This window comes from Sciurus carolinensis, chromosome 6 (assembly GCF_902686445.1).
Source record: "Sciurus carolinensis chromosome 6, mSciCar1.2, whole genome shotgun sequence".
Classification (NCBI taxonomy): domain Eukaryota; kingdom Metazoa; phylum Chordata; class Mammalia; order Rodentia; family Sciuridae; genus Sciurus; species Sciurus carolinensis.
In genome coordinates, this window is record NC_062218.1 from 132,840,081 (window position 1) to 132,849,469 (window position 9,389).

General features: G+C 39.4%; 1 protein-coding gene across 1 annotated transcript; it reads left to right on the forward strand.

Annotated features, from left to right (window-relative positions):
* Nucleotides 1-639: 639 nt before the first annotated feature.
* Nucleotides 640-1,578, forward strand: LOC124987201 (olfactory receptor 10-like). Its single transcript, XM_047556251.1, has one exon. It carries the CDS (start codon nucleotides 640-642, stop codon nucleotides 1,576-1,578), a length of 939 nt encoding a protein of 312 aa, XP_047412207.1.
* The last annotated feature ends 7,811 nt before the right edge of the window (nucleotides 1,579-9,389 follow it).

The window sequence follows — 9,389 nt, forward strand, 5'->3', positions numbered from 1 at the left end:
GTCAGCTGGTCATGAGCTGGGCTTCCAGGACAGATGCACTGGTTATGTTCTTCTAGCAGAAGGTAGCTTATTAGCATCCAGATGAGCTCAAACTTGTGATCTCAGTCTGCTTAATCCTTGATTCAAGGAAATAAGATACCTAACAGACCAAGGAGAGGAGCAAAGAGACTAATAGAGAATAATAATGCTGCACTTTTATGCCTTAGATATTTAAGAGTAATTTAAATTTATTACATTTTGTCCTAATCTCAATGCAATGCAGAGATAATGTCACATCTACTTTCAGACAAGAAAGCATCACCACTGCAGGACTGATGACCTGGCTAACATCACAGAACACACAGGCAGCAGGGCTATACGGTTCAAAGATGACATCATTCCCAATCCAATGATTTATCCTTTTAAGGAAAGAGTAAAAGAGAAGACTGCACATAACTGAACTGAATAGCAAAATACATAAAGAAATGCATTATTGAGGGAATACTGTCAAAAAGTTTTTTTTACCATTTAATTTTTTAATTTTTTATTTGTTATTTTTAGTTATACATGACAGTAGATTCTATATTGATATAATATTTTAATTCATATTCTTTGTAGAGACCTTGAATTGTCTTCCATTATTTGTTTAGGTGAAAGACTATGAGAAGTTTCAACACCAGTTTTGGAGAGGGCTTCATTTTGGTGGGCTTCTCAGATTGGCCTCAACTGGAACTCATTCTTTTTGCCTTCATTTTGATTTTCTACTCTATAACCCTCTTTGGCAACATCACCATCATCATTCTTTCACAACTGGACCCTCGACTGCACACACCCATGTACTTCTTCCTCTGTCACCTCTCCTTCCTGGACCTCTGCTATACCACCAGCACTGTGCCCCAGCTGCTGATCAATCTTTCTGGACTTGACAGGACCATCAGCTATGGAGGGTGTGTGGCCCAGCTCCTCATATCCCTCTCCCTGGGTGGAACTGAGTGTGTACTCTTAGTGGTGATGGCCTTTGACCGCTATACCGCTGTGTGTCGTCCACTCCACTACACAACCATCATGCACCCTCTTCTCTGCCAGTCACTGGCTATTGCTGCCTGGGTGGGAGGCCTCGTGAACTCGCTGATTCAGACAAGCCTCATGATGGCCATGCCTCTCTGTGGCCTCCATTACCTGAACCACTTCTTCTGTGAGATGCTTGTACTCCAGAAGTTGGCTTGTGAGAACACAGGAGGCACAGAGGCCAAGATGTTTGTGGCCCGGGTCATAATCATTGTTGTTCCTGCAGCCCTGATTCTAGGCTCCTATGCACACATTGCTCTGGCAGTCCTGAGGATCAAGTCAATGGCTGGGCGCAGAAAGGCGTTTGGAACATGTGGCTCCCACCTCCTGGTGGTTTGCCTTTTTTATGGCTCAGCCATGTACACATACCTCCAACCTACAGGCAGTTACTCTGAGAGTGAGGGAAAGTTTGTTGCCCTTTTTTATACTATAATTATTCCCATGCTCAATCCTGTGATCTATACCCTAAGGAACAAGGATATGAAGGGGGCTCTGTGGAAGGTACTGGGGAGAGGCAGAGACTTGGGGTAGGAGGAGAAAAGAGGATTAATAACATTTTATGTCACAGCTCTCTGCTTATGGAACACATCCTGTTTCTTATACAGTAGTTTATCTGTAGAAAACAGTTCTCAGTAGGGCACATGTTTTGTTTTGTTTTTTCTCTCCTTATTTAAAGTTTTGAAGGGGAGATCTCTTGAGATATTTATTTGCTATGACAATTGTGCAGTGCTGAGTAAGTTCTAAGGAAATGAGATGGGAAAAGGGTACATCATGACCACTTAAGGCAAATGAGATTGGGTTCTTGGCATATCTGGGAGTCAGAGAATCATCAGTTCATAATGACCACACTTTTTCCAGTTACCAATGTGGTGCCATATAGATGCACCCTGACACAGGACACAAGTTCACTCTGATTTTCTAATTATCTTGGACTCCAGCCACATTCCTTCATATCTCAGGGCCTATTTTAAAAGTCTCTTACAGTTATTCCCCTTCTGCAACACTTGGAGCAAACTTCATGGGGCAGACCTGCTGTCACTTACCCATTGAAGAAAGATGCAATATCAATTGGTCATCACTGAATAAAGAGAGAGAGCAACATCTTGTCAGCCTCACAAGAGTCTCAGTCATGCTGCTTGGTGTCATGGAGAAGAAATTTCCCATGTAAGATAGAGGAGAATAGAGAAGAAATGAATATACAAAATGAACTAAGAAGAAAAAATTTTAAATGAATTTAATCACATATTATATGTTGGCAGAGTGAAGAAAATTATATATAAAATATTTCTTTTGAGGAAATTTAACAGGATATAAATAGAAGCAAAATAAAAAGGTTAATAAATATTTATCATTTGAACACATATGTGAAAGCTTATTTCAGGTCTCCTCTCTATTCTATTTTTGTATGTTTATGTTCTTTTATTGCAGTACCACATGTTAGTCATTACTATTTTCTTCCATGAACTTAAAGGGTAGTTTCATGTTAAAAGTGCAGACATCTTTCTTAATAATCTTTTACAAGATTGCAAATTTCAGTTTGATGGAGTAATTTTTTATTTCAATACTAATTACTACTATTTGCTTAAGATAAGAAAACTTCTGTAATTTGTCATTGACACTATAACTGTATTGTGAGTGTTAGTTTTCTATATTCATGGTTTGTTGTATTCCTTGCTTAATCATGGTGAAACTAGAGGTCTAGAATACTTAAGTAACATTCAAGTTCACACAGCCAGTATGGGTTAAATATGTGACCCAGCCTTCTACAATCCTAAATACAACCCTTACTTCAAAGTCCTGCCAGTTCTTTTTTCCTGAGAGTGAATTTCTAATAGAGGAAGATTGAGGCTAGAATGAAAGGTAGGAGGTGAAAAGATGCCATGACAACACAATAAAGGAGTCTGTTCAACAAGTGGTTCTGGGAAAACTGGTCATGCATATGCAAAAGAGTGAATTGAGATCCTCACCTTATGCAAAAAAAGAAGAAAAAAACCTTAAAATGTGTCAAGTACTTTAACATAAATGTCACACTATAAAACTTTGGAAGAAATGACAGAAAATCTTAATGACATTAGATTTAGCAATGTTCAGGGTTACAACACCAGAAGCATAGATAATAAAAGTAAAATTATGAAAACAGGACCACATCAAACTTAAAAACATCTGGGCATCAAAGTACATAATCAACAATGGAACAAAAATACTTTCAAACGACATATCTGATTATAGTTAATATCCAGAATATATAATGACAACTTACAATTCAACAACAAAAAGACAAATAACCCAACTTAAAATGTGCAAAGGAGTTGAACAGACATTTTTCTGAAGAAGATATGCAAAAGGCTAGTAATTATATGAAAAAATGCTCAAGTTACTAATCATTAGGTTAATGCAAATCAGAACCCCAAGGATATACTGCTTCATACCCATTATGATAAGTACCATTTAACAGATTCCAAAGATCACAGGTATTGATGAGAATGTGGGGATATTGTAACTTCTAGTACATTCTTTTAAAGAGTTTTTTTTTTTTTTTTAGTTATACATGACAGTAGAATCCATTTTGACATAATTATAGAAACATGGAATATATCTTGTTCTAATTCAGTCCCCAGTATCTTGAATGGAATGTGAAATGATATCTCTATGAAAAACAATAGGAAGTTTCCTTAAAAAAATCAAAAGAGAATTAACATGTGATGTAGCTATTTTACTTCAGGATATATATGCTTTGGAAATTGGGTTCTCAAAGAGATATTTTCATTCCTATCATATTAGTCATGACTTTCTGGAGGGATGGGTCCAATATGTGACATGATGTGTGTGTGTGTGTGTGTGTGTGGGTGGGTGTGTGAGGGGGGGCCCAGAGCATGGAAGAAAAAAGATTGGCTTAAGGAAATCTGTGGAATAAAAGGGAGGCTGATCTTAAATGAACCCAGAGTTAGTGGTGGAATTTGTTGAGTGAAAAACAACTAAAATCGCTCAGCCCACAGGCACATATAGTTTGGCTGGATCCAGGTCATTGATGTGAGAACCATTTCTAAGTGCTGCTCCTCTGCAAGTAGAGGCAAGAGATTGGGAACTCATAAAAGAAATTGCCAGCTGATCCAGCAGTCACCTATTATGGGCCCCAGAGTGTGCCTGGACTAGTGTGACTGAAATAGGCACAAAGACATTTATGCCTAGGGCATCCAGGTTGTTTCTGCTGAGGAGAGAGAGAACTGCCTTTGTAGCTGTTATATCATAAGAGTTCTTGGGAAGATGATAATAATGGCCAGAGAGGAGCATCTGAACTTCTGGGATGATACTGGATAATTTACATCCATAGCAGTGAATGTAAAACCTGTGGAGGTGGAAAGTGGAATTTATGGGAGGCACCTGAGACTCAGATGACCAGTGGAAATTGCACCTCCCCAGCAAAAGGAGGTGTGGATCAAATCTCAAATATTCAAATACCAACAGAGTTCTAAAGGTCAGCCAAGACTAAAATCCAACTACTAGAACTTCCAATTTAGAACTCGGCACTGCTCCTGCTATAGGAGTACTCAATTTGTGGGTATTCCTCTGTCTACCCACCCTATACTGGAAGATGAAAAGCTGAGGTCTACTACAGCCAGCTTTGACTCCTAACCACAATGACTGACAGCTGGGTGAGGAACACAAATACATTGGACTTAACAACCCCCAGTCCTTGACCCAAGGATTACAGAGCCAAAAATAAATATAAGAATGAAAATTCATCTTTGCCAACAGTTTTGACCACCTCAGCAGAAACAACTCATTTATTTCTCATTAAGAATTTTTCTTTTTTCCTATATTTATCTGTTTTTTAGTTTTTTGTTTTAATTTTTAAATTTTTTTTCAAATTTTGTCATTATATTTTATTATTTTTTACTTTTTTCCATTCTGCAAGATTGTGTGTGTTCTCAGTGCATAAATATGTTAAAATATATACATGTGAATTATATGACTATATATTCATAAAATTTTACTTTAATTCTAATTGTTTTCTTTTTCACCTGAGTATTATTTAGACTTGACTTGTCTTGTCTTGGTGGGGAGGTAAAGTTATGTGTGTGTTTGAGTTGTTTTTATCTTACATTTGTTTGCATCTTGGTTTTTGTCCCTCTTAATGTCCCTTGTTTACTCTCTATCCCCACTAATAACCAAATTTTCCAGTTCCATCTTCCTCTCTTTCATTTTCTTATTAGTTTTAGCTTTTTTTTTACTTTTCTTCTTCATTTTAACTATTATATCTCCTGCCTCTCCTCTGTTCACTTTTTAAATATTTCAAATTTTCTCTTGTCTTCCTACCCTATTTTATCTTCATTTAAGAAACTATAATCCTACTCTCTGAAAGAGCTATATACTTTACGTAATTCCTGCACCATTCATGTTGTTTTGATTAATATGGTGGATGATGTGGCAGACACTTGCTTTTTAATGCCTGATCTGCTGATGTTAAATGCTGACACAACCATTCCTATTCAAGTGGCAATTATTGCAATAGAGGTCAAAGTGGGCACGAGACATTTATACAAATGGTGTACATCTGTTGCTAACATTAGTGCTAGTCTTATAGGAGAGGCTGGAAAGGGATTGGGACAATTTAAGTTCACAGAGTAGAGAACCTACTGCTGAGCAATACTCACAACTCAGCCAAGTAACAGCAAACTCACCCCTACACATGATTTTGTCCCACCCAAATCTCAACAATACTTCAACACATAGATTAGGGGAGACAAAAAAAATCCCAAACCTATACCCTGGTCCCAAGGAGGAACAACCAGAGGGGGATCTCAGGTCCCACTCCTGGACATCTACTCAAACATCAAAAACTGAAGGAAGTCCCAGAAACAAACAAACAAAAAAAGATAACTACACATGAAAGAACGCTTGTTAAAAGAGGAAGGGGAATCCGTTTCAACTGATGTGCAAGTCTAAGACCTCTGGAAATATGAAGAAACAGGCAAACAAATCTACCCCCAAAATTCACAATTCCTCAACAAAGGATTCCACGCATATGAAAGGGCATGAAATTCCAGAGAAAGATAAAAAAAACTGATTATTAAAATGTTCAATGAACCAAAAGAATATCTAAGGAATTAATTAAGAGAGCAAATACAGGAGAGCAAATCAGGAGATGAAATACCATTTCAATAAAGAAACAGAGATACTGAAAAGAAACCAATCACATCTGGAAATAAGACACAATGAATAAAATTAAAAATTCACTTGGAAGCATCATGAACAAATTATAGATTGTGGAGAAACAGAATTTCAGACCTTGAAGACAGAATTTCAAGCCTTGAAGACAGGGCATATGATCTGAAATACTCAGACTCTTGCTTCTTCACTCTTCCAAAGTGGACTCTGCCAGTGATTCTTTTTTTTTTTTTTTTTTGGGGGGGGGTACTGGGGATCGAACCCAGGGCCTTGTGCTTACAAGGCAAGCACTCTACTGACTGAGTTGTCTCCCCAGCCCCTCTGCCAGTGATTCTCCAGGGAGTTTCCAGAAACCTTTGGTCTCTGACTAGGTAACTCTATTGATCCTTCTTGTTCTGAGGCTTCAGCCTCTTGAACTGTGCAGCTACAGGTTCCTCCAGGTCTCCAGCCTGCAAATGGCCATTGTGGACTATCCAGCTTCTGGTAACGAAGTCAATCTAATAAATCCCCTTTTTTTATAACCATACTTCCTGTTGATTCTGTTGGGATCACTACATATGGGAGGAATCTGAAGGCTGGGGATGTTGAACTCCCATATTCTGATGAGTTATTTTGCCAGAAGTTGTTGAATTCCCACCCTTACCCACACTGAAGCATCCTTATCCCCACCCTCTGTAGCATTGGCTTCTCCACCCTTCCTAGAGGGAACTAATCTTGCTTTGCTTATGGAAACAGTAAAATCCTTCTGTGATTCAGTTACTCAGCATGAAAATGTTGATGCTTTTCAGGACGCACTCTCACTACCCACTTTTGCCTCCAGGCCTATAACTAGACCCAAATCTAAGCAGGCCCCTAGAGGTGAGGTACAGAGTGTGATCCACCAGGAGGTACACTACATTCCAAAGGAAGTTCTTGAGTTTTCTGATTCATACAAGCAAAGGTCTGGAGAACATGTGTGGGAATGGATTTTAAGGGTGTGGGATAATGGTGGAAGGGGCATAAACTTAGATCAGTCTGAATTTATCGATATTGGCCCATTTCACAAAGATTCTAGATTTAATGTAATAGCTTTAATTTAATATAATTAAATTAATGTAAGAGTGTTAAAAAAGGTACTAATAGTTTATTTGGCTGGTTGACTAAAGTATGGGTCCAAAGATGGCCTATTATAAATGAGCTGGAAATGTTTGACATTTGGTTTAGTGATGATGAGGGAATTCAGAGGTTCAGAGAGATTGGAACTCTGGAGTGGATCTGTCACATACAAATTTCTCCTCCATATGAGGGGGGTTCAGAAATGCACTTCACCAAAACTATAACAAATTTGTGAGGGGAGCATCAGCATCCTTGAAGAGCTCTGTCATTGCTCTTTGCATGCCAGACTTTACTGTGGGAGCTATGGCCAATCAACTGGAAGATGTAAACGTGATGGGAATGATGGGAACTCAGGGAGGAAGAGGCCAAGTGGCAGCCCTCAATCACCAAAGGCAGGATGGTCAAAGTTACCATAATGGACAGCAAAGGGGAAGAAATGAACACAATATTCTGACTCGTGTAGATCTCTGGCATTGGCTAATTAATCATGGTGTTTCTAGAAGCCAAATAGGTGGGAAACCCACCAAATTCTCACTTGACTTATATAAGCAAAAAAATTCCAAGCAAATGTACAAAAGTCTGCCCTAGATCATAACAGCAGAGGATCATGACCCCTCAACCACTTCCCAGATTTGAATCAATTTACAGATCCGGAATGCCTTGAATGAAGGGGAGTCCAGGTCCCCTTGAGGTAGGACCTTGGTAAAATACCAAAAATCTTTATTGCTAATCATTCTGCTATCCTTCCCCAAAAGGACCTAAGGCCTTTTACCAGGGTAACTGTGCACTGGGGAAAAAGCAATGATCAGACCTTTTGGGGACTACTAGATGAAGGCTTCAACTTGACATTGTTTCAGGGAGACCCAAAACATTATTGTGGCCCTTCAGTAAAAGTAGAGGCTTATGGAGGTCAGGTTATTAATGGAGTTTTGGCCAAGGTTTGACTCACAGTGGATCCAGTGGGCCCCCAAACTCATCCTATGGTTATTTCCCTAGTCCTGGAGAGTGTAATTGGGATAGATATACTTAGCACTTGGCAAAACTCCCACATTGGTTCTCTAATCTGTGGAGTGAGGGCTATTATGGTGGGAACAGCTAAATGGAAGCCTCTAGAATTGCCTATGCCTGGGAGAATAGTGAATCAAAAGCAATACCGCATCCCTGGAGGGATTGCCGAGATTAGTGCCATCATCAAGGACTTGAAGGAGGCCGGGTTGGTGATTCCCACAACATCCCCAATTAACTTTTCTATTTGGCTTGTGCTGAAGACAGATGGGTCTTGGAGAATGACAGTTGATTATGGTAAGCTTAATCAGGTGTTGACTCCAATTGCGGCTGCTGTACCAAATGTGGTTTCTTTGCTTGAGCAGATTCATACATCTCCTGGTACTTGGTATGCAGCTATTGATTTGGCAAATGCTCTTTTCTCCTTCCTGGTGCATAAGGACCACCAGAAACAATTTGCTTTCAGCTAGCAAGGCCAGCAGTATACCTTCACTGTCCTTTCTCAGGGATATGTCAACTCTCCAGCACTATGTCACAACTTAGTTTGCAGAGCTATTGATCATCTTTCTCTTCCAAAAGGTATTACACTGGTCCATTGTATCAATGACATTATGCTGGTTGGACCAAATGAGCAGGAGGTAGCAACCGCTTTGAACTTGCTAGTGGAACATTTGTGTTACAGAGGATGGAAAATAAATCCTACTAAAATTCAGGGGTCTTCAACTTCAGTAAAGTTTCTAGGAGTCCAGTGGCATGGGACCTGCCAAGACATTCCTTCTGAGATGAAGAATAAGTTGTTGTATCTGGCCCCTTCTACAAATAAGAAAGGAGTACAATGCCTGGTGGACCTTTTTGGATTTTGGAGGCAGCACATTTCTCATGGGTGTGTTACTTTGGTCCATCTACAGAGTGACTAGAAAAGCTTCTTGTTTTGAATGGAGTTCAGAACAGGAGGAGACTGCAACAGGTCCAGACTGCTGTGCAGGCTGCTCTGCCACCTGGGTCATATGACCCAGCAGACCCAAAGGTACAAGTGTCAGTGGCAGATAGGAATGCTGTCTGGAGCCTTGAGC

Coding starts and splice junctions, on each gene's coding strand:
- LOC124987201 (XM_047556251.1), top strand. CDS start 640: ATGAGAAGTTTCAACACCAGTTTTGGAGAGGGCTTCATTTTGGTGGGC.